Source organism: Sceloporus occidentalis, unplaced genomic scaffold (genome assembly GCF_023333645.1).
Source record: "Sceloporus occidentalis isolate IW3139 unplaced genomic scaffold, rSceOcc1.0.p SCAF_1, whole genome shotgun sequence".
NCBI classification, from domain to species: Eukaryota; Metazoa; Chordata; class Lepidosauria; order Squamata; family Phrynosomatidae; genus Sceloporus; species Sceloporus occidentalis.
In genome coordinates, this window is record NW_028316981.1 from 252595939 (window position 1) to 252622175 (window position 26237).

Sequence of the window (26237 nt, forward strand, 5' to 3'; positions counted from 1 at the left end):
GGAAGAACTAATGGCGTGCGTGTCACCGTGCACTGCGGGCACAAGCTCCATTACTTCTAATGCAGCTCCAGCATATGCTGATTTCTCCTTACACGGAGGGATCTGAAATGGATCCCCGCATAAGGGGAGGGCCCGCTCTATTCTATCACCCTACTTGTTCAACTTGTATGCAGAAAACATCACACACATAGCAGATTTAGAGTCAGAGGAAGAAGGAATGCAGATCAGAGAAAAAGAAATATCAACAGTCTCATTCAGATTATATCATACTACTAGCAGAAAACAGCAAAGGCTTGGAGGAATTACTAAAGAAGGTCAAAGTGGAAAGTGTTAAGGTAGGCTTAATGATGAACATTAAGAAAACAAAAATAATGACCATGGAAAATTTACCTAAATTCAATCTAAATGATGAAGAAATTAAAATAGTTAAAGAGTTCCCATTCCTTAGGATCAATCATTGATCAGGACAGGGATTGCAAACAGGAAATCAAAAGAAAACTAGGACTAGGAAGGGCAGCTATGAAAAAAACTAGGTAAGATTCTATAGTGCAAAGACATAAAATTGAATACTAAAGTTAGGATTGTCCGAACTATTGTATTCCATCGCCATGTAAGGAAGTGAGAGCTGAAGACTGAAGAAAGCTAAAAGGAGAATCAACTCATATGCGGTGAATCAACTCAGATGTGGTGCTGGAGAAGAGTGCTGAGCATACCGTGGATGGCCAAAAAGACAAACAGATGGGTTCTAGAGCAGATCAACGTTGAACTCTCACTGGAAGCAAGGATGACTAATTTGTCATACATCGGACACATCATGAGAAGGCATGACTCAGTGGAAAAGACAATGCCAGGAAAGGTGGGAAAGAGAGCCTGAGCAGAACAGTAGAGGACAAAGAGTCTTGGAGATGTCTCATCCATGGGGTCGCCATGAGTCAAGGTCAACTCAACACAACAACAACATACACTTTCAAGTTGCCTGTTGACATATGGCGAATCTATGAATTTCATAGAGTTTTCTTAGGCAACAGAACTCAGAGGTAGTTTTGCCAGAGTCTAAAATTGTGTAGTCTAGTCATACCTGTGTTCAGCCATATCTCTATATCTCAAAAATGGGAACAGTTGTACAGACCTGATTCAACATGCTTTAAGGATAATTGAACTGATTTATTAGAAATGCTTTATGTGCTCAAACCCATCTTTAAAATTCAAAATATTATTCAGAGCCAGCCTATCCATTAGGTAGAATAAGGCAGCTCACTCAAGTGCCAAGAATGATTGAAAATTCCATTCTCCTTCCTGGAGGGCTTGCATTCCCTCACTTTTCAACACAATATTTTTCTCCCTTGTGCTGTGCTACTTTCTCCTGTTCTCATTTCCCTCTTGCCTCACCTCAGATTCACATGCATGTGGTTCTTGTTGAGATGAATAAATATTATGTCCGGTATCAGAGGCCATACACTGGACCACATGAGTGAAACAATGCTCTTGAACTCACACCCTGCTTCTGGACTTCCTATAAGTGTCTGGTTGGGTTTGGTGGGAAGAAAGTGCTGGACTAGACAGAACATTGATCAGATCTAAGTGGCCTGGTTTTGTTTTTCACTTTATTGTCTGGAAGTTCAAGTGTATTCTCGCTACAATAATTTTGTTGCTATTTCTGCAAGGTTCTCCACTAGGCTAGTAACCTATACTTTCTGAATCATGGCCAGCATGGAGACATTTCACCTCCCACCTCCTTTCCTGGCTTGCTAGTTCTTGGCTCTGCTCACAAAGCCTTCGCACTACCTCCCTCCCCTCGCCCCCCCCCTTATTTGCTGATGTATCTTCAGTGAACTTCCAGCTCACTTTATCCCCATAGTCACATTCCCTAGTGAGTCACTTTTGAGAGAATTGCCACCTGGGGCATTCTGCCGCTTTGAGTCATAACCACTGAATGCTTAAGGCCTGCATCTCTGTGTGGGTGTACGGGAGATAATAAATATGATGCCATAAGGAAAAAAAGTTCAGATGTTTTTAGAAGTACAGAGAAATGAAATAAAATACACTTCACCCTAAGGAACAGTAAAGCAGCATAAAATGCACGTAGAGATCAGATTTCAGCCTTCATAACCTGTCTGCTATTGCTCAGTGTAATCTCCTGGCAGAAATCTGTTCAAAGAAATATTATTAAATTCATAACACAGACAAACGATAGTAGTTTATCTATTTACCATCATGCCTAATTTAAAATATATCATAAATAAATAAAGCTATATCCTGTAGCATATTATGGTTTATTTAATAATCACTGTGTATTTTTGACCAAGTGGTTGTTCTATTATTCATCATATAAATTTTAACAAAGCAATAAAAGGCCTTATTCTCGGATTTATTCTGTTTTAAGATTTATAATATGTATTTTTTGCAAGCCATTCTTTAATCATAAATACTATTTCAGTTGAACAGTGGAAAATCCTAATGTTCATTCTAAAGCAAAGATTAACAGCAAACAAGGAAGAAAATCCATTTTGCCAGCTATAAATTAATCTTGGTGGAGCCTTTTAGACTAGTTTTGCTGTTGCTTTAATACTTCTTTGTACTGGCTTAATTCCTTGAAATTTATTTCTTGATACTATCACAGTTCTATCATTTGAAAACAAACAAACAAACAAATCAGTAACTACAGTCTCAGGCTACTTTTCTCCTCCTTTGTTGCCTTTTAAAAAAATCTTTAAATTAACATAATGTTTTAATAAATTATAAATCAAACAGTAATGGATGCTTATGCAAATACTTCTGGATACAGAGTCTTCATATTCATAATTGTTAGAAACTCTGGTCTGAATCCAATGTCACACTAGCAGCCATCTGCTAGCACAACAGGGCTTTCTCCCCCTCCCTTGCAGTCTCTCCTGCAGACCTCCATGCTCCCCCAGAATTTGCTCCTGACATTTCCTAGTACTCTGGAGTAGGTTCTGAGGGCAGCCTGGAACTATAGGGGGAAAGGCAGGTTCCACATATGGCAGCCATTACATCAAAGGAACAACATCATTGAATCATGGCCTACAAGGGAGTACATGGAAAATGGAAATTTTTGTAATTCATTACTGATAAGCCAGTCTGAGAAATTAACTCTTGATTACCATACTACGGATGTGGTTTAATGGTATGAGTATTGAACTACATAACTGGGAGACCGTTCGGTCATGAAAACCCACTGTGTGACTTTGGGCAAGTCAAATGCTCACAACTTCAGAGGAAGGTAAGAGCAACTCCGCCCCAAACAAATTCTGCCAAGAAAACCCTGTGATAAATTTGCCTTAGAGTCTCCGTAAGACAGGAATTACTTGAAGGCACACAGCAACAATCATACTATTACAGGTAAGTGATCAGCTAAAAATACCAACCTGCATTTGAAAGCATTGGCACCTCACTGCTGCTTCAGTTATGTACAGAAGGTTCATTGTAACATTTATTAATTATCATATGCATCATTTACACTGGGACATTTCCAATCATGCTATATTTCCAGAAGTATACAGCTGTACACTGCAGATATATGTCAGAGAAATGGTTGAACTTACAGCTGTCCTCACAAAGCAGTCATGGACATTACCCTTTTGAGGGAGCAGCTTATCTAGCATCCATGTCAATGAAACCATGTAAGATTTAAGAAAACAATGGAGACTTATCTCAAGAGCCTATCAAGGCACAGAATAACAACAGCATTTTTGCCTCTTCATTCCTGTGTGGGGAAGAGATTGTGTATAAAGGAAAATGTGCAGGAAAATGTTGGTCTACCACAAGTGATTTCCTCTCTGCTCAGTTACAATAGTAATGGCTCCTGTGCAGAAATGCTGATATCCATACAAAGCAAATGTCCGACTCTTACACAGCTATAAAATGGACAGAGAAGCATCACCCTATATCGCAGACCCATGGGCCACTACATGTACTTACATGCCTCCAGTTTCCCCCTGAACGCACCACTAGATCCATAGTCTACAGCCAAGCCCTCTGATACAATCGCATATGCTCAGACTCACAAGACAGGGACGCCAAACTCAAGGAATTACAACAAGCATTCCTCAAACTATAGTATGAAATGAAAAAAACAAATAAACAAGACAAGACGTGTACCCAGAACTGATCTATTACAGAACAAAATGAAGAGGGAAAATGACAGAACCCCACTAGTGGTCACATACAGCTCCCAACTGAGACCACTCAGGTGCATCATCAATGAACTACAACCTGTTCTAGTGTCACATTTTCAAGCAACCTTGGTGTCAGACCTTTACTCACAGACAGCCTCCAAACCACAAACAGGTATTCACCTACAGGACGACACACGACACAGATGGTGATACAGGTACTAAACCTTGCCACACACAAAGATGCTAACTCTGCCCACACATTTATCCAGGAAATGTCACCACAACACCCAATGGTATCACCCACAATACTAGGGGGGCCTTCACATGCTGCTCATCCTCCAGTGTGCCAACAATGCCCTTCAGCACTTTACATTGGGCAAACAGGCCAGTCCCTGCGCCAGATGATAAATAGACATAAATCAGACATTGGGAATGGGAATACACAAAAACCGGTGGCAGAACATTTCAATCTCCCTGCACATTCCATCTCAAACTCAGAACAGCGGTCATTGTACAAAAGTACTACAGTTGGCCCTCCATTTTCATGGGAATCCGTTCTGGGACCCCCCCCCCCCCCCGTGAAAGTGGAGGCTCACACATATTCAAGTCTCATAGGCTTGAATGGGGCACGCCCCCTTGTGTGCGGCCTGGGCATGTGCATGCCATTTAAAATAGTGGAAGTCATCCCTCCACGGATATTCAAGGTCACAGATCCGTAAGTTAGGAGGGGCAACTGTACAAAGGTAGATTGGAAAGAAAAACAACAGAACTGGAATTCATCCACAAACAGTCCCTCATCAATGGATTGAACAAAGACAATGGTTTCCTGACACACTACATGCACTTCAACACTGTCTGACCCCATCCTCATGGGGGTGCCCTGCATTCATCAATTCCCCTCACCACAGGCAAGTCCCATTGCAAAACTGGATTTGCCACTTCATTTTCATGCACAAGGACCAGTTTCCTATGTCTTGGTGCACTAACAACCATTGTTAAAACTGGACTTGCAACTTCATTTCCATACACAAAGGACTTGTAATTTGACCTGACATCCTCACATACCAATGGCATATATATGTCTGTGCCTGGTTCCACTCCAACAAATGTATCTGAAGAAGTAGACTGAAGTCTACGAAAGCTCATGCTGTCAATTTCTTTCTTTCAGTTAGTCTTGAAGGTGCTACAAAATCTTTCTATGTACTGATTCTACAGACTAACACGGCTATATCTTTGAGTCCGACTCTTATGTTTCATTCTGGTGGAGACCTTTCTGATATTTCTTGGGGCCAACCTTAGTGTCTTAGGAAAAGCAGGACATATCAAGTATTGGGGGGAGGGGGGAGAACTACCACTGGATGTGGCCCTTAATTTCATTTCAGATGCTCCTAAAAATTAAAATGAAATTATTTATTTATTTTGAAAATCTCTAACTTAATCATTTTAATTTTTAGGAGCATCTGAAATGAAATTAAGGATCATATCCAGTGATAGTCCCAACTTGGACAGACCTATTAAAATAAATAGTTTGAAATATCCAGAGAAGGAGACTGCACCACCTCACTAGGCAATTGGTTCCATTGTCAAACTGCTCTCTATCAGAACTGTGCTTCTATTAACAATGGCTAAGGTAGCATTTGCTTGTCTGCTGGGAAAGCCCCTGACCCTGGGTGGTTTCTCATTTGCATTTGCTGAGTCCTGATTTTGCTATTTTGGCTACCAGTCCTGAAAAATAGCAAAATCAGGACTCGGCAAATGCAAATGAGAAACCACCCAGGGTCACACAGTATATATACAGTGTACCCAACTGTCTTCCATGCCAGCATTCTCTGAAGATGCCAGCCCAGATGCTGGCAAAATGTCAGGAATAAACTCTTCTAGGACATGGCCACGCAGTCCGAAAAACCCACAAAAAACGGTATATTTGAGAGCCTCCCCATCCCTTTTCCTTTGTGTGAAGTCTTTCATATTGTAGTCCTGAGGGAAGGAAATGTTTTTATAAGCTACTGTGGGAGTCATTTGCAGCATTTCCAGGCTTCAAAATGCTTGAAATAATAAAAAAATAATGTGCCCCACTGAATCAGTCTTGTTAACTCAGGTCTGTCAAACATTACTAGGTCTCATGTGATGGCAGAATGTTGCCAGAAGTATGTGTTAATTTACTTCCTTCTTGAGAGAGATGCAGAGAGCTTGGGGAGGCACCTGTTTTCCTTAAATATCAATTATATTGATAATTAGGGAGAAAACCTTTTGGAGACATTTTAGGAAAGAGATTTCTGGGGTGGGTGACAATAGGCAAGCAGGGGTTAATAACCTGAAAAGGAAATGAAAGAGACTAGAAAGAACTCTGGGAATAAATGGAAAGTCGCTACAGTTAGTTATGTGAAAGTCTACATTTGAAAAATGGACAGAGAATTTTCGAGACTGTTCTCAGGACACTTAGCTGTCAAATGCTGTTCCCTGAGGTAATATTCAAATGCATGCCAGTCAAATTATTACAGTGCCTTTTGTCTGTTCTAGGATGAAAATAGAAATGATGGTTGGTAAGTTGTCATTGTTACTAATTGTTCAAGCAGGTACTCATACTTCCTTTACATGCCTCAGCTGTCTCAGATGAGATACATAGCATTAAGAGAGGTTATCCAATGCAAAACTCATTTTAAAAAAATCTTCCTTGGAAAGATTTTTGAAACTTTATTGTCTGTCCCCTGCACTTTGACAGGCAGGATTGTATACATACAGGTTAGATGCGGGTGTTCCCTTGTGTTGTAGAACAACTTCAGTTTAAGACACTATAGTTCTTGACTTTGCTTTGAACAGGATATTCCTCTCCACTTTCTTGCTTTCCAGTTCTCTGTTCAGGTTTTAATTTTGATTTCAGCTTTGCCATGCTTTCAGCCTTCTATACAACCTTCATGCGAAAAAAAAAAGATGTATTTTCTCTTCTATGGTCCTTCTCCTCTCCATGCCCCATACCTTGCACAATGAACCAGTCCCTGAGGAGTGAGAAACAGCTGTTGAAAGGATAGGTCAGCAATGCACAAGTGGCTGTAGTCAGGTGGACTTACTTAGATCAGATTGGGAATAGCATGCTTACCGGTGGTCTGTTCAGTGTTTCAGGGGCATAAAAAGGAAGAGAATTGGCAGAGGTGAACTGCAGAATTGGGGAGCCTGGTTCCTTCTCTTGCAGTAAAAGATGGCTAGTCACTCTATTCAGAATTCTCCCATCAGATCAATGTATCTTTGTGATTAAGGTGGGAGTAGCAGCACCACCAATCTCAGCAAGAACAGATCCGGTGAATCAGGAAGAGAACATGCTTGTGGCAGCAATGCTGCCCTTCAGTGTGCTGCCCTTGAATGTTCAGGGAATGCTACCACCCCACCCCAGCTAGAGGGTGGGAATATTGCCCCCAATGCAGTGTTTTCCCAGCTCAAAAAGAGCTCCTTTTGAGCCAGGAAAAAGCAGGCCTTGCTGCCATGGAGGCAACCTTTCGCCGTTTCTGCTGTGCAGAGTGTATAAATGCCACACTTCCAAAATACCATGAAGCCAGCACACGTGTGGTCAGCCGTGTGGATCCCCAGTGGCATAGGGGCATGCTCTGTCTGAACGCCATGTCCCCATGCTGCCGGGAAACCAGTGCTTACTGCCCATCTGTTTTGGGCCCATGTCTCCAAACAACCATCCTGAAACAGGCCACTCAAGTAGTATTTGATTTTAACCACAAGGTGGAGGGATTTGTCTCCTCACTCTCCCTTTCACCTCTGAGAAGGCCAAGGATGAATTCTCCAAGGAGGAAAAGGTAGAAGCCCAACATGCTGTCACCTCAGGTTGTTGTTGTGTGCCTTCAGATTATTTCCAAATTATCACAGGGCAGCCATACTATTGTCAGCATCTGAGGCTGAGAGATTGTGATTTACCCAAGGTGGCTTTGGGTTTTCATAGTTGAGTTGGGATTTGAAAGCTGGTCTTCCAAAGTCACAGTCTAACAAACAGCTATACTACATTAGTGTTCAGTTTTTTCTACATTAAGTAATATTTTGTGATTCATACTGTCCAAGCCTGCTAACTCAGATCTTCCTGAGAGATTGGACAAAGCCAACCAAAAAGCAGGTCAATAAAGAGTACTAGAATAACTCAGCATCTTTCATGAAATTTTCCTGCTAGGAAATGCTCATCAGAAGAGGACCCAGAGCCCCCAAGTAGAAGGCTTCACTCATTCCAGAGTAGGGAGTTATACAAAAGTCCTGAAAGGAGAGCTGCAGTCACAGTGCTTACAGGGGCAGGGCTGAATGTTCCCGTCAAGGAAGAATGCTCAACTTCAACAAAGAGTGCAAATAGAGTACCATATGGAGAAGCCTTCATTTAAGTAATCTCTATTCAGATACTGCTTTGTGGTTGATAGGAAATGAATTACGGCTGAATAGAAAAAGTGCTGGTGGTAGCAGGCTTTGTTGGGAACAAGTCCAAAACATGGCATTTCATATTCCTGAAACCCTTGAGTAGGGTGCAAAGGGTGTGTGTGTGTGTGTGACATGAAAGATGGGCAAAATAAGCAGGTTTCCAGACAGCTTCCAGGTGGGACATTTAGATGTGAGGCTCGAAGCCATCTGAAAACTGTTCCTAAAATGTTTTATGGGGGGGGGGGGGAGCAGGATTAAAAAGGAACTGGATTTTTCTGCTTCTTCCCCAAAAAGGCTTGCTTTTGCTCATTTGTCTAAATGCCAAGACGTCAGATCGGCTCTAAAGGGGCACTTTATCCTACCCCTACCTCTAATTATGCGTATAAATAGCCCATCATAGGAGCATATTTAAAAGGGATGGAGCTGGCATGCAGGTTCACAGGGACCCATCCAGTGGGATGGCAGTCCCCAGCGGTTTGCTCCTGTGATGGTGTGAAGAGATGGTGGGAGGGGAAGTAAAATAGTACCCAGTGGCACGCCTTGAAGCCGCTCCGTGTGGTCATGACATGTGCACTGCAGCCACCTTGGGAGTAGGTGGGGCGGTTGGTGGGGTTTCAATGCAGCTTCAGAAAAGGAAGTTTCAGGCTGCTTTTTCCTGCCTGTCTGTTTTGCCCAAAAGACTGTGTTACAAGGATGCTTGTCCTACTACAGTTTGCCCTTTCTGTTGAATCCTTTTGACAGAGAAAGGTCCAGCCTGTTTTTGTTACAAAGTAAAATTCTTGAGTGTGGTGAATTGCAAACATGTAGTTGAGAATATGTAGAGCAGAGTTCAGTTGTCTGTACCCTCATGAGTACTTAAGTATTCTAGGAGCCAAGGGTTCTTGCTTACCCCTTCCTCTTTCATGCCCAGGGTTTTGACTGTGGATCTAAGCAAGTGCCACAAATCAGAAAAAGCAAACTCCCAAATTGAGATGTGTAGCTTTGAGAGTTAAGGAATGAAAACTATCATGTTAGCTTAATTAACATTTTTGTTAGCATGAAAAGGATGTGCATTTTGCTGGTAAATGTTGAAAAGAGGGCAGAATGAATCCTGTGCCTGTAGAATGTGTATGCACCAGTTTTGTGAATAGAATTCTTTTCAGATTTATACCAGATAAGGATTATGAAAGAACACAAAACCCACTTTCATTTAGTTTTAGTAATGCTAAATCCTTAGAGGCCTGAAAATGTTGGAACTGAAGTACCTAACCTTGGTTAAAACATTCATTTTGCCCTCAGTTTGCACTGAAGCAGCTGCCAATCTTTTGTCAGCCTCTTTGAAGCAGGTGAAGACTCAGAAAGAAAGTGGGTTCTTCATAAGAAAATCATATTTGTATGGAGCACAAGTTTATTTTTCTCAATTGACAGCAAGATGTAAGATGTTTAAAACCATGTCTCTGAACTGGCGTGGGATGGGGAGTTGATTGTTCTTTGGGAGGTTCAAAACACTTGCATCTACTGTGCTCATGCTGCTCCTTCATATCTCAGTATTTTTGTTGTATGCTCATTTTCAGGAGAAAGTAATATTCTTTCCATGATTATTCCTGTGCAAAGTGATGAAGTATCACAGAAATTGTGTTAATTTTAAGTAAACTATTAATCTTGAGCAATCCATGCAGACATTTTCTTTGATTTTATGTTCAATATCAAATATAAATGTATTATTATTATTATTATTATTATTATTATTATTATTATTATTATATTTCAAGGATTTATATCCCTCCATTCTCCCACAATAGGATTAAAAGTGATACTTGTCTTCAGAAAATACCAGTATACATTTAATAAAGGGAGCTTTTTACTATTTTTCATGGTTCTCATAGTCCAGGCCTAAGTCCCAGATCTTTGCCCACAAATTACTTCTAAAATGCAGCAACCAAATCCTGGTTTAACTTCCATTATTTCTCTGTTGCTGTAGTTCTTGTGTTGCTGCTTTCTTTGCAAGTCCTTGACTGCACTCTTTTCCTGTTGAATATTGTCTGAGAGGGATAGCTCTTTTGTTTGTATAGGAAAAGCAACAAAAATATTGTAACACTCAAAACTTTAAATATTTAATGATTAAATATTTAATAATAATTAATAATGTTGATGAAACATGGTTACATCACTATGATGCAGAGACCAAACAACAGTCCTTGCAGTGGTGGCACTCGGATTTTGTATGGCCAAAGAAATTCAAGATTCAAAGGTCAGCAAAAGACACGGCTGCAGGCTTTTTTTGGGTTAAGGAAGATATTTGTATTACTATCTTCAGAAGGTCCAAACAGTTAATGCAGAATACTGCTCTAACTTGCTGTGCCGATTAAAGGAGGCATTGAAGGAAAAATGGTGAAGAAAGCTTCAGAAAGGTGTTCTCTTTTTGCAAAACAGTTCACCTGCTTACAGGGATGGCAAGTTGATGGATATTTTAAAGAATTTGGGATTTAAGTGCATAGGCTATCCACTCTACACACCATATCTTGTGCAACCTGACTATTTCCAGTTTTCTTAAAAAAGAGCTTGAAAAGAAGGAATTTTTTGAATGATTCAGAGGTGATAGCGATAGCAGAGCACAACAATATTTCAGTGACCAGACATCGAGAGTTTCTTCTTGTTCTTGTTCTTTTTTTTTGGAAGGGTTAAGGAAATTTGAGAAAAGATGTGCCAAGTGCTTTACGCTAATTTGAATTTTGAATTTTGAAATTTGAATTTTGGATAAATTGAAGTGGGAAAATGTGTATGTGTGTGTGTATGTATGTATACATATATACAGATATATATGCAGTAAAAGGGAACTGTGTGTGCTGTTATTAACACTTGACTAATCAAGTAGATCAAGAGGAAGTTACAATGGAAAGATAAATAATTTTGATAAACTTTAATTTGCTATCATTATAAAAATGAAATAACAGAACAAAATGTAATAATTTACATTCTTGAAATATGACTTTTTCTCTTTGTATCTATATTTAGTATTGTATTTGTATTTAATAAACTTTAATTTAAAAAAGGAAAAGAAAAAAGAAGGAAAAGCACCTGAAAAAAAAGAGATGTGCCAAGAGCATTGAACGTCAGAGTAAATACGTGAAATAGCATGTAAGGCTGCATGTACACTGCAGAAATAATCCAGTTCGACACCACTTTAACTGCCATGGGTCAGTGCTATGGAATTCTGGGAAATGTAGTTTGTTGTGGCACCACAGCTCTCTGACAGAAAGCTAATTCTGTGGTTCTCCAAATTTTTACCCTTTTGACCCCCTTTGTAGATGTAGCCCCCCTATTTCAACATAGTATATAAATAAAAATATATTGCTTGTTTAGAGTGTGTATTTTTGTTCATATATTTATGCATATTCAGATTTTAACATTTTATAAGGAAATACTGTATATACTCATGTATATACATCTGTCTCCCATGCTATTCAACATTTACATGAAGCCAGAGATATGGGGTGGGGTGTTATCAGTACGCTGATGACACCCAAATATGTTTCTCTTATGTTTTGGACTGATGCAGTGACTAAGGATGGCATCTCTCCTCTGAATGACAGGATGGTAATGGACTGGATGAGGGAAAACAGACTCAAGATGAATCCAGATTAGACAGAGGTATTTGCTATAGGGACCCCTAATCCGGGAATGGAGATGTGTCAACAAGTCCTGAATGAGGTCACACTTCCCCTGAAGGACTGTGTACGCAGCTTGGGGGTGCTCCTGGACTCGTGACTTCAGTTGAACAGCACAGGTAGACGCAACGATCAGGAGTGCCTGTTATCAGCTTCAGCTGATACGCCAGCTGCCACCCTTCCCGGAGCCAGGCGACCTAGAAATAGTGATACATGTGCTGGTAACCTCTCGACTTGACTTCTGCAATGTGCTCTACATGGAGCTACCCTCGTGCCAAGTTCGGAAACTTCAAGTGGTACAAAATGTGATAGCCAGATTGGTCGCAGATACATCTAGAACCAACCATATAATACCTGTTTTGAGATCTCTTCATTGGCTGCCAATCAATTTCCAGGTGTGGTACAAGGTGTTGGTTATAACCTTTAAAGCCTTACATGGCCTGGGTCCAGACTATTTGTGGGAGCCCCTTCTTCCATACAATCCACCCCGCACATTAAGATCCTCTGGGAAGAATTTGCTACAGTCTACAAAGACCAGATTATCTGCGGTAACCCAGGGGGCCTTCTCATCCGCCACTCCTAGGCTGTGGAACAGAGGAGATCCGTCACATTACCACTCTAGAAGCCTTTAAAAAGGCTGTTAAAACAGATCTCTTTCGGCAGGCCTTTCCAGACTAGCTCCCCTTAACTGTTATGGATAGCACCGTCTACCCCGTGAAGATAGATGTTTTCACCTCAATTTCCTACCTTTAATTTTAGCTTAGTTTTTGTTACTCCATATTGTAATCTATTTTATATTGCTTATGTTTTTTTATGTTTGGGATGGGGATTAGGCTATGGGATTATTTTAATGTATATTTTATGTATACTATATTTTACTGTTTTTGTCTTGTAACCCACCTTGATTCCTTTGGGGTAAGGGAGGATATAAATAGATTATTATTATTATTATTATTATTATTATTATTGGGGATATAAATAGATTATTATTATTATTATTATTATTAGTCTAGAAATTTTAATCAAAAATTTACTCTAAAACCCTGAATCAACTTATCCACGGGTCAAGGTAAATTCTGCAGTTTAACTCTTAAAAAAGGGGAACCATCCCCTGGTGAAAGGCAAGAGCATAATCTGTCCTGGAAGCACTGGCCCCTTTCTATTCTTTCATCCATCCTGACTTTGGTGTGGGCACAAACAGTTATGTCTGCTGGAATTTTGTAAGTTCTTTGGCATTGTTTTCCTTTCCTTCATCCTTCAGACTATTTGTTACATGCCCCTAGGTTTTACCCTCGACTTATCCACAAGTCATATCAAAATCCATAATTTTGGCCCCGAAACTTGCCCTCGAGGTTGATTTATAGTATATACTATAGTTTTCCTCCTCCTCTTCCCTCAGACAGAGGCTCTAAGCACTCTCCTTCATTTTCTCTTCCCCTCCAGGATGGAAAAAAAATTGGGAAGCAGAAGAAGAGGAGGGATCGGAGCCTCCAAGTCTCATGTCCCCCTCCCCTTGGGCAACTCTTGGTCCTGCCCCACTGTTTGAGAGCCATGGGGCTAAATGTGTCACAAAACTACAAATCACAGAATTCTCTAGCATTGAACCATGGCAGTTAAAGTGATGTCAACCTGGATTATTTCTGTAGTGTGGATGCAGCCTAAATTTCATGGCTCTAGGTCACTTGCTTCTTGGGTAGGCCAAGAACTTTTCAGCACCTACTCATATTAATCGGTTGTTGTTCCCCACCTCAATCCATGCGGAGAGGTGTGTAAGAAATTGTTGTTATTGTTGCTGCTGCTTCTCCACTCCTCCGTCACCATGCTCCCAGTGCTGATGCTGCTAAAAACCTTCCCGCTACGGGGCTGGCAGGCATAAAAAGACATTGTAAAAGCAGCTTCTTTGTCAGAGGCTTTATTAATGGCAGTAGGTGTGTATTTAAAATTTATTTTTAGAAGTTAGGTACATCTTAATGGAAACTGAATAGAAAGGGAGATAACAGGAATTGAAAGAGATGATCTACTGTATATGTTTAACTCATCATCATTAGAATTAAAACTGAAGTCCTTTTCTTCAATGTTTATGTAGGTACCCTGAGTTAGCGTCTGTCTGCAGAAATTCAAATACCTTAATATTATACCCTGGAGCTGGAGCAGCAAATTTGGAAGAAATAAACATAAGCTCCTCTGATCCTTGTGTAATCATCATAATTGATGGAACATGGAGTCAGGCCAAGGACATATTTTTTAAGAACTCCCTTTTTCGAATACCAAAACAGGTAAGATTTAATACTCTACTTTTAAAATGATGCAAATATAAGTTTGTGTTTCAGACAACGGGAGCATGGGGAACAGCCACACTTAAGACATGCTGTTTGTCTTAGTACCATATTCTTATACATAATACCTGCTTTTGTGGAAGTGATGCTGATGAGATGCCAGCATATATATAATGTAATAAATCATGCAGGTTCAGTTATTGCATACATACAATTGCATTTTCACTCTATTGTATATATATTTTTTCACTTTGTAGAAGTGATTTATAAATTGTTTGAGTCCTTGCATGGATGGCTGCACTAAAACTAATGTTCTGATGCTTTCCCATGTTAGCCCATTGTCAAAGTAGTGATGGGGTTCAAACAGGAAAGGAAAAAATAGAATCAGAGTAAGTTGTAATTAAATTGTTTAATTATTCTTCGATAACTGTATATTTATACTTTTATCAAAATGTTTGTATAGATTTTAATCCGTATTGTTTTAGATATGTTGTTAGTAGCCTTGATTTCCATTGTTGAAAGAAAAGCAAGAGATAAATGAATAAAGTAAGTAAGCATGTAAATAAATAAATAATTTGTAACACGTCATGGTCTCAGCTATTACCTGTGCATTTCTACCTAGCTGCAGGTAAATGCCAGTACCTTCATGACTTACTGTTCTTTTGAGAAGGGACAATAATTTGTTCTTCTGTAAATTATTTATTATGATTGATATGTAGTCAGTGTGTCCTAATGCGAAACCATAATGGCAATTTAATCTTTTCTACATAAAGACTTTATTGGTATGATATTGTGTAAAAAGATTAATTTTGACATTTTAATAATAGTGTACCAGTGTTTGCATTCTTTTGAAGTACTGCATTTTACTTTAATCAATTAGGTGCTAGTTTTATTGGCTGAAAAACTGCCAATTTTTCATTCTCTTCATCAAGATTAATCTGAGTGAATGAAAGGTGCAGATGAAGTACTGCCATTGCTTTAAAGAACATAGCTTCCTTTCACATAAACTGAACCCCAGATGAAGAATTTTTTAGGACCAAGCCATTACTCAGAAACCACAAGCCCTAAATATGGCTCCTAGGTAGTTTAGGATGAAGAATTGCTTTCCATCTCCCAGCACTGAAGAAAGAGAGAGAGATGAACTGGTATAGAAGATGCCAACAACAGCAGCTTTGTATGTCAATGCTATAGGCAATGGATTTGAAAGAATTACAGCATGGGTTATATTTTATATGTACCTTCTGCCCATTAGAAAAGGGCTGCTTTAGGTGGTTCCCATTTTCACACACACCCCAAAAGGAAAATACTAGAAAGAAAGAGAAAGAAAAGAAAACCTAAAAAAAACACCCTGTAGCATTAAGATTCAGCAGCACACTACTCAATAAAAAACTTTAAAAGAAGCATTTTCATGTGGGAGGGGGCACAGCCTGTGCTGAATTCCTAGGGAGAGTGGTGAAATTGGTCGCTGGAACTGTCCAAGTTGCCTAGCTACTGCATTAGAAAACAGTTTGTGAGAAATTGGCCGCTTTCATCCTGCCTTTCTCACAAAAATGATTTTGATTTGTACAGTGACAGAAGTCAAGGAGAAACCTGTAGCCTGCTGGATTTGTTGCACTTCCATTCCCACCAGTTCTGCCTAGCATAACCAATGGTGAGGCATGATAAATGTTGTAGTTAAGCCATATTTGGGGGAGAAACAAGTTTCCCATCCCTGATTTGTTATTTTAGTCACAACAGTGCATTCTGCAGGAACTGCTAGAATAATCTCTGTTCAGTAAAAAGAGTGTGTGTGTTTATGCCTGCACGCACCTTCAGGTCACCTGTTGTGTTATGATGACCACATAAATCTCATACAGTTTTCTTAGGGAAGTTTCCTCCTCTGAAATATAGCCTACAACACCTGGTATTCATTGGCACTCTCCAAGTACTAAGCAGGGATGAGCCTGCTCAGCTTCCAAGATCATCTTGTGCACTTGGGGTATTTAGGCCCACTTCAGTAAAAGGTATCCTCAGCTAAAGTAGTCTTTGATTATATTGACAACAGATCTTGTATGCCTGACAGAAATGCCAAATTCAGCCTGCAATAAGCCTTTCTGGCAGGCTTTATGTCACACAAAACTTCTAGATTGGGAAATATTGGAATATACATCAAGTCAGACCATTATTCTGTCTAGCCTATTGTTGGTTGTATGCTTCTGACAGAAGTCTTTCTTAACCCTTCCTTGACAAGCCAGCAATTAAATTAGCAGGGAAAGGATGTGTTTACCACTGAGCTTCTTCACTTCTCCATCTCATAAGCTTTTAAAATGTCAAATATAATATGAATGTATGACAAAATTATATAAATCTCTATCTATACTCCTATTGTGGTGCAGGTGCCAGAACAGAGGACTATAAATAGAATGTCTAATGGCTTGTATCTCATTTGAGAAAGATGTAATATTGATAGTCAGTGTAGTGTTTGCCAAATGAGTTAGCATAAAAGGTTTTCCATCACAATCCGATCTGCTATCTTTTTTATCTGCCATTTAAAATGCTCATTTAACTTTTGTTTATTAGTTTTATTAATTTTGTAGTGGCTTTCATGGCCTAAGGCCTGCAAGAAGAGCAACTTATGTTAATGCATCTTGAAGTATTATATAGAGCGATGAATGAAAATGAATTAATATATCGTCTAGTTCACAAGCTCAATTATGCTAGTACTTGTCTACTGTAAAATTCTGGTGTAATTTGTTCTTATATTCCCTCCACATTCATTTTTTTCTTCTGCTGTCATTTATTTTTAACAATAATAATAATTTTTTGTTAAATACCCATGGATTGAGTGGAAACCATTACTATGAGCTTGGCCGTTTTGATCACTCTGAAATAATTGCTTGACTCTTCACAAATGGTACTTAGTGGCTAGGGGTTGTTTTCTTGTTTATCTTGGAATTTGGCTTTAAGAGGGGTGACATTGTTCAGAATGAAGCAAGCCATTTCTGCAGCCACATTTCTGCAGTTTTGTGGGAGAGAGAATTCATCATATGATGATGATGATGATGATGATAATAATAATAATAATAATAATAATAATAAGTTTTTATTTATATCTTCCCGCCTCTCCCAATGGATCGAGGCGGGATCACAACAGAGTTAAAAACAATTACAATATTACAACATTATTTACCACATAATTAAAACCACAGCTAAAAACATGAAACATCAATCAATCACAGGATCAGATGCTCTTGTTCCATACCAATAGTCTTCATAGGAGGTCAGGAGGATATTATCAGCGAAAGAGCTCTGCCTTTACCGCTTTCTTGAAAATTTCCAAGGATGTAATAAGGCGAGTCTCCTCTGGGAGTCCATTCCATAGTCTAGAGGCAGCTATGCTGAATGCTTTTTGGAAAGTAAAAACATGTTTGGATGCTGGTACCTCCAGCAGATTCTTCCCACTTGTTCTAAGAGTGCGGGGCAGATTGTATAGGGAGATGCGTTCCCGTAAGTAACCCGGGCCCAAGCCATGTAGGGCTTTAAAGGTAATGACCAACACCTTGTATTGTGCCTGGAAGCTGATTGGGAGCCAGTGTAGATCTTTCAAGATAGGTGTTATATGGTCAAGTCTCGAAGAACTAGTGACCAATCTGGCTGCTGCATTTTGCACTAGTTGGAGCTTCCAAACTTGATACAAGGGTAGCCCCAAGTAGAGCACATTACAGAAATCAAGACGAGAGATTACCAGAGTATGTACTACAGCTTCAAGGTCCTTTCGGTTGAGGTAGGGTCACACTTGGCATATCAACCGAAGTTGGTATCAAGCACTTCTGGCCGTCGCATCTACTTGAGATGACAAATGCTGATGTGAAAGTATGGAGGTATGGGGGCTGTGTTGACATGTTTGGATCTGTGTATAAAATGCAAAATCTCATAAGAAGATGTGGGAATTGTATGGCCCTCCAGATGTTGTTGAATTGCACCTTCCAAGTTTCTTCATTCCTAGCCATGCTGGCTAGAATTGCTGGGAGTGGCAGTCTAAGAACTTAAGGAGGACTATACAGTTCCCATCCCTGTTCTGTAATACAGGATTGTTGTTGTTGTTATTATTATTATTATTAATAATAATAATAATAATAATAACCTTTATTTATAAATAAAGGTTAGAAGAGTTGTTGCCTGTTGTTGTGATATCAGTTTGCCAATATGCCATTTCTGTATTTAAAAATAAAACAAATATTACAAAAATGCCATGTCCCTAATCTTCTCTCATTCAAGGACCAAAAGCCTTTAGAAAACCACTGAAACTTCTTACATGAACTTGGAAGTTTTTATCAGGTATGGAGGTGGGGATAAATTTGTTGACAATATGCTTCTAACAATGGAAAATCCTGAATTCCCGCAGATGAAAATGATGGACTACAGAAATTACAGCACTCTCTGTGCCAGTTCACTAAAGGGGGCATATTTAGGAATATGTACTCATTGTGTAAAAATAATACATTTTCCTCCAAGTAATGCTTATTAGGATAATGTGGTCTAAATCCAGTTGTTAGTCACAACTAGAACAGACCTATTAAATCAGTGGAAACTTGTTATGTCAGCTGTTATATAAATTTCATGGATTCAATAAGGCCATTGGGACTAACAACTGTATTTAGACAAAACATTTGGTTGAATTGTGATTGCACTCTTAAGTAAACCTTATCTTTTTGCTTTAGTGAGCCAAACCAAGTCTGCGATACATCAGGCTTTAGTAGACTTCAGCAACAGGATATGGAACTGCTTCTATTATCTGTTAAATAATTCATTTCTATTAAAACAATACTAAAACCATTTTCCTTATTTTATTTTATTTCATCAGACAATTAATATTGCAGCTTCCTCTGAGCTGCCTAGAGTTCCTGTTTAGGGGTTAAAAGGTAAAATATAAAACAAATAAATAATTGTAGGGAGATCCAGGGGAAATTTTTTTTCACTATCACAGAACTTGTATAGTCAAGAAGGCTTGATTCACATAATCAAACCAGTATGCTGAAAATGTGCATAGAATGAATCAACGTGGAGATTAACGTATGGGGAGATGGCTATTCTGTTGCTTTACTGCACTCCTAATTGACCACTAACTTTTAATATGCAAAATATCCCAGAATTTATTGGATAAAGGCATTTTAAAAAAGCGCTGTGTTTTTACTTTGATTCTGGGGAAAATAATCTCATACTTTGCTGTGTATCTTATTATCTTCAGCCCATGTTTTGAGTGTACCAATTAAATTGTAGCAAACAGCAATTGCCACAATTGTACACTTTAAAATTATTTCTGTGTGAAAATGCAGACAAAGAACTTTCTGATGACTTTACATCCAATGCTGTGCTGCTTTTTAAAAACTCCTTCTGGGTGCTGTATTAAACTATTGAAAAGAGAATTAATAACTGTTGTGAATGACTATAATAATGATATTTTAAAAATAAATTTACATATGAGAATTTCTGTAATAGTCTGTTGCTACTATCAGTAAGTTATTGCTGCATGAATCACAGCTTTTATTTATAGCTCAAAAGATCAGCCAAACACTGGTTGAAAGAGCTTCTTCTGTATTTTATTTCCATTAATAGAAAGATTATATTATTACACTATTTTGTTATAATCAAAATGTCTAACCCTTTGAGAGTAAACTATAAAACACAGAAATAAACCACAATCCATGCTTTTTCTTATTCGGAAACTGTGTAATATGTCTTGCTTTCTCTAGAGAATTACTTAGCTTTTATTCTTTCAAAATAAGCTCTTTTTCTGCCAGCTTTTATTTGCTTCTGAAGAAAGTTTTGGTTAATGACTAAAAAAATCCAAGTACAGGTATCCAGGTATTGCCACAAAAACACTGTACACTGTCACAAATCACATACCTGAAAAGAAAACTGGAGAAAAAGCATGTTTGATCAAAAGCTGGAAATACATTTCATTAAATGTATGGCACTGCTTTTAGAAAAGCAATCATACACTTAATTCTTTTCTACACTTCTCTATTGACTTATGCCTGCAATCTTGTGTGCATTTACCTTGATTGCAGGCTAATGCAGATTACCTGAGCGTGTTTCTCAGAACATCTTTAGCTTCTAAAATTCAACCTGAAGCTAGGCAATAAAGAAATAAGCTGCTTAAGAGCAAGCAGCAACCTCTCCAGATGGTGACAGCAAATTTGTTCTCTGCCTTCTGCCAGCATCCATTGCATCCTTTTTACCCCATCCACTGCCATACCACCAGAATCTCAGCCCAAAACTTTCATAATTATTATTAGAAGTTTTCCAATATCAGTGAAATTCTGAGAAGGTAGAAAATTCCGTGTGCCACACTTTTTGTTGTTTCAGTAAATAGCTTCAGTCCAAATTATATGTTTCATTAACACTGTGACTATTACAGTCTGCTTTACGATTCACAGAAATTTTAGTTTATACACACTGGGTCAGATTCACTTTATAAGAATCTTCAGAAGTATACTTTGTAAAGATGGTTGAACTAATATAAAACAGCTCTAGCAGAGAAGACGTATGAAACAAAGGCATAGAGCATAGTCTCTGGAAACAGAAAGAGCTTCCATTTATTGAAAGAACTAAATTCACAAATGCCATCCATACTGTACATCATTCTTTTATAGTTTCCTTACGGAGCATTAATGACCCATGCACTATCAAGGCGATGTTTGGAATTGATGTACTTCTCTTATTTATGCAGCTTGAGCCTCCCTTGTCTGGAATTTCAAAATCCAAAATACTCCAAACACCAAAATATTTTTCATAGGTGGCTGAAATAGTAACATCTTTGTTTTCAGATGGTTCAGTGCACACAAACTTTATTTCAAGTGCAAAATTACTAGAACTACTGTATAAAATTACCTTTAGCCTAGGTATGTAAGGTGCATATAAAACATACATGAATTTTGTCTTTAGATTTGGGTTCTTTCTCCAAGATCTTTCATTATGTACATATATGCAAATACAGGTATTCCAAAATCTGGAAAAAAAAATCTGAAATACAGAACATGTCTGCTCTCAAACATTTTAGATAAGAGATCCTCAATCTGTAGTAATAAAAGTAATCTTAATTGTAAAACTTCCCATATATACATAGAGATAGTTGACCTTTTTGTTAACTGTATAGGAAGCAAAATGCTTCAGTTGAAGTTTGATTTCTACCTACATACATATGTATATGTTCATGGACGTACATTATAGTATATTTTATATCGTAATCATAATGGTACTTATGTACCATCATCACTGAACACATCATACTGAATACTCTATGACTTAGTGTGTTAGAATATTCAAAGTGCTTCAAATACATAATCTAAGTATATAGAGATATTGTAGGTAACTCTGTTTAGAGACAGAAAAAGGGATGGGGTCACAATGAAAGACACAGGGATTCCATGTCATTGGCTACACTGGTGAGGGCTGATGGTATCACATTTGCATCACAGTCCTGCAGTACCATTCTGATTTGTTGCTACAAATTAAGACATATTGGGATAATTTAGTAGGTTAGAACATTAGGACTCTTTCACATGACGAAAAGTGATGGGAGCATAGCGGGATGCTCCTGTCACTATCGCACAATTGCTTGAAGATTATCAGATGAAGTCGTGCAACGTCGCCATAATCATGGCATTATCCCATGAATAAAGAGTAATTGTAGTGCTGCTTTTCATTCACTGGAAAATCCCGTGAACGAAGAGCGGCGTTTAAATTACTCTTTATTTGTGGGATAATGCCATGATCGTGAATGAAAAGCAGCACTAAAATTACTCTTTACTCGACAAATAATGCCATGATTTGGCGATGTCACATGATGTCTGATAATCTTCAAGCAATTGTGCAATAGAGACAGGAGCTTCCTTGTATGCTCCCGTCACTTTTCGCCATGTGAAAGAGTCCCTAGTAAGTGTTCCAATCCCTCAAACAAGAACCACAGTATTCGGATGAATCAGAGAGTAATCTTCAATGTTGTGCTTTTTCTATGGATATATATCAATGCTTTGTGCTAATTAAAACTTATATTCAGTTAGGAAATTGGTTAAAATCTTTGTTGATTAATATCATGATGTGATTGTAAATTATATGGGTTTGCATGGGTTTCTTGAACATCACTCAGGCAGTAGAAGAGAATTGTCTGAGTGAGTAGACAGACCCTATCTGAAAGGTGGCTTAAATTTAGCATTCTTGTTTGTTTGTCTGTTTATTATTTCTTTTATATGCTGCTTTTGTCTCAGACTGGGACTCATAGAAGGAAATATGTTAAAATCTCCCAATGCAAATTTAAAAATAATTAAAATTGTCACAATATAAAATTATTTTAAAACATACACAACTTAAAAAAAATTAAAGCACACACCATAAGTTTAAAAAGTTTCCCTGGCACAGTTACATATTAAATGCCTGTTTAAACAAAAAGATTTTTATCCATTGTGTTTGCGTTTTCACATGCTGTACAGGAGTGTATAACCCAGTGTTGTTTTTTGTATAGGCATAACTGTGAGAGACCGTGAAGGGCCTCATATGCTCTGCAGTTATCCTTGCAGCAGCTGTCATCATTGGCAAGGGAGATGCAAAAGAAACTCAGCATTAAGCTGGTCCAGCAGATACAAATTAGTTCAGTGAAGGGGACAAATTGGTGTGCACAGCAGGTGTGGTTGCACAGTTAGGCTACTGGTATTTTGCACGAAGCAATCACTCCGCTCTGCGAGATACCCTGCTTTTTATGAAGGGTGATGTGCATGGCATGGTAGGAACAGATGGCTAAAAAGCACTTGACCTTATTACATCATTATACTTGCAAAAGAAAGTTTCAAACTGTAGGGGGGAGATGCTTTTATATTTTTAAGCCATGTATATTTTTTGCAGTTATAGCTTATTTTTGGTAGAATTATAAGAAATCTAATCATAATTGAAATGTAATTATATTTAATAAGTGACTACATTGATCAGTGTCTGTAACCTGATTTTGTATTCTGTCTGATAAGATAGCAAAAGCTGGCAAAAGCAAAACACTATGGAAGACATGCCTTAAGGCCTGAAAGCATATACCTACCAGGGTTTTCTGATACCTTTCTGTCACCTCAACAACTACAAGATCAGTTCAGTATGCAAAGGTTTGCTGAACTGAAATTAAAGGTATACTGTATCCTGTAACACCTTTGTGACCATGGAATTTAGTGTATTGCCTTTCCTCCTGTGATAGGATGTAACTTTAAGAAAGCGCATCTTATTGCATTTCCCTGTCACTGGGCAGAATGCAGCCCGTATGCAACCTGGCTTCTACTCAACTTTTCAAGAATGGGAAAATCCTGTTCTTGAAAGATGAGGGAGAAGTCTGGGGAAGCCCGGGTGCATATGGGCTGCATACGGCCCAGCGATTGGGAAATGCGATAAGATCATCCTTCTTAAAGTTACACTCCACGTCTATTGTGGGAGCACAGGCAATGTGCTCTAAGGCTCTAAGCAGATGAGGCAGGAGAGCATGAGCTGAGCCCATGCTGTTCTGCCCCCAGAGCTCACCCGGGTTAGTCCCTGGGTCGGTGGGGATGAGCAGGTGTTCACACACTTGTCCCCTCACTAACCCAAGTCCAGGGGCCACTCCTTACCTTGCCAGCATGCAACTCATCTGAGAAGCCCCCCAGTTGTCCCATCTGACATGAAAAGGGGCACCTGGCTACATCCACATGGACAGTTTCTCTGTCAGATGGGTCAACTGGGGGAACTTCTCATATGGTTCATATGCCAGCAAGGAAAGTAGCACAGTGGGGGGGAGGTGTCAGAACAACATGGATTTGTTGTAGAGTTCTGTGCAAAACCAGAGATATCTTGTCCCAGGGTAAAAGGTCTTTACCCTGAGGTCAGATTAGATCATCTGGATCTGTGACTGTACTGACAGGATCGGGCCCAATCCCGCCATGGGGGTTTCGGACTGTGTCAACTAAACTAGACAATGTAAGGTGGGGGGGGATTTAGGCCATTTGGTCCATGTGGAAACCTCTTAACCTCTATTTCCATGAGGAAATAGACTGAAGTCTACAAAAGCTAATTCTACTAGCTTCTTTAAGTTAGTCTCAAAGGTGCTACAAGATCCCCTTGCATACTGATTTTCCAGACTGACAGGGCTGTGTCTTTGACTTCTAACATCAGTTCAGTTTGAGTCATTTCAAATGACAGTGTGCATCCTCACAGACTATTGTCAAATATAAACTAAATAAAAGAGGGTCAGAACTTTCCAAAGTCTCCATCCCCACTGCAGATGCCCCAATCTGAATAATCTTAAGGAACAGAATTGAAGCCTGTTCCTTAAAATGGTGCAGCAGCAGCAGCATTGTAGGATTCATGGGCCCTCCCTTATGTAACGAGAAGGGCCTTTTGCTTAGGCTTACTTCCTTCATCTATCCGTCTGTCTATCTACTTCATTTGTCTGATACCTTTCTTCCGGAGCAGGACACAAGGTGGCTCACATAAAGAATCAAAAATCTAAACAACATTGTAGTAAATATTGGTTATGTGACAGACACAGTATTCTTTTGAAAGCAAAGAGTGGACAGACTTATATGCTATATTTCATTGTGCAAAAATGTATCCTTTTTACAGCTGATATCAGGAAGGGTTTGTTTAATGCTTTAATCTTTTCTATAGTATTTTATAGTTATAATCCTTGTTTTCATTCACTTAAATCACACAGTTTCAGATTTTCATACTTTGTTTTAGAACTATTAATGCTTACTAACATACAAATTACTACAAAGGTATTATATCAACTACATTAAGTACATAGGCAGTAAGCCTATTTCTTTGCTTCATATTCCACTTGATTCAACAGTAAGATTGATTTTACTGTGAAGATTCATTCAGGGATGGCAAGAGGATCAATCTACACCACTCGTAGTAGATTGACCCTCATGCCATCCCTGAATGAATCTTCATGGTAAATCCAATCTCTCATTCATTGTTCTTGTGTGCCCTCAAGTTGTTTCTAATTTATGGCAACCCTAAGGTGAACCTATCATGGGGCTTTCTTGGTAAGATTTATTCAGAGACGGTTTGCCATTGCCTTCCCCTGAGGCTGAGAGAGTGTGACTTGCCCACGGTCACTAAGTGGATTTCATGGCCAATCTGGGAATCTAACCCTGGTCTGAAGTGTCATAGTCCATTGTTCAAACCACCACACCATGCTTACATACTGTACTAGATTTAAAACAGTATTGTTCTTTGATGCTCCCTTCTTTTTTTCTTCCTTTAGGACAGGCACTGGTACTTTTAACATTTGCTCGTCTATTGCTTTTCAGCAGTACTTTCAAATCAGTATTTTTAGCTTTAAGCAATAAGTAGGCTTCCTATACCAGTTCTTTGAGTTGGATAGAGATTTCAGTAAATCTGTTTATAGCAGATATCCTTCCCCTTCATTTTTCCTTTGTCACTCTTCAGTCAGTTGAAAACTATGGTATTTTTTTCTTGTTAGTTACTTCACTAATTCTGTAATTAATACTGTTAGTACTGAAATTTGAAAAAAAATGCCTTATTTATTACATTTTCACAAAGTAATAATCCACTAATTGTTTCAGCATCATTTTATTTCCTAAAATTTCCTTGGATTGGCCCTTCAAAATCACTTCAGCCTTTTTTTGGGAATCCCAAGGTCATAATTCTTAAAATGCTATTTTATTTCTCAGTCAGCTATTATTGAAGCTAGATTTTGTAAAGCATACACATATCTATTATGTGTATATATACACATATCTATTATGGCATTATCCTTT

At 38.7% G+C, this 26237-nt stretch overlaps 1 protein-coding gene across 1 annotated transcript in view; it reads left to right on the top strand.

Annotated features, from left to right (window-relative positions):
- Positions 1–26237, top strand: part of DTWD2 (DTW motif tRNA-uridine aminocarboxypropyltransferase 2) — a 111417-nt gene that overhangs the window by 55070 nt on the left and 30110 nt on the right. Inside the window, exon 4 of the mRNA XM_089491887.1 lies at positions 14271–14460. Within this exon, the coding sequence (XP_089348013.1) occupies positions 14271–14460 (190 nt within the window). The remainder of the gene's footprint in view (positions 1–14270; positions 14461–26237) is intronic.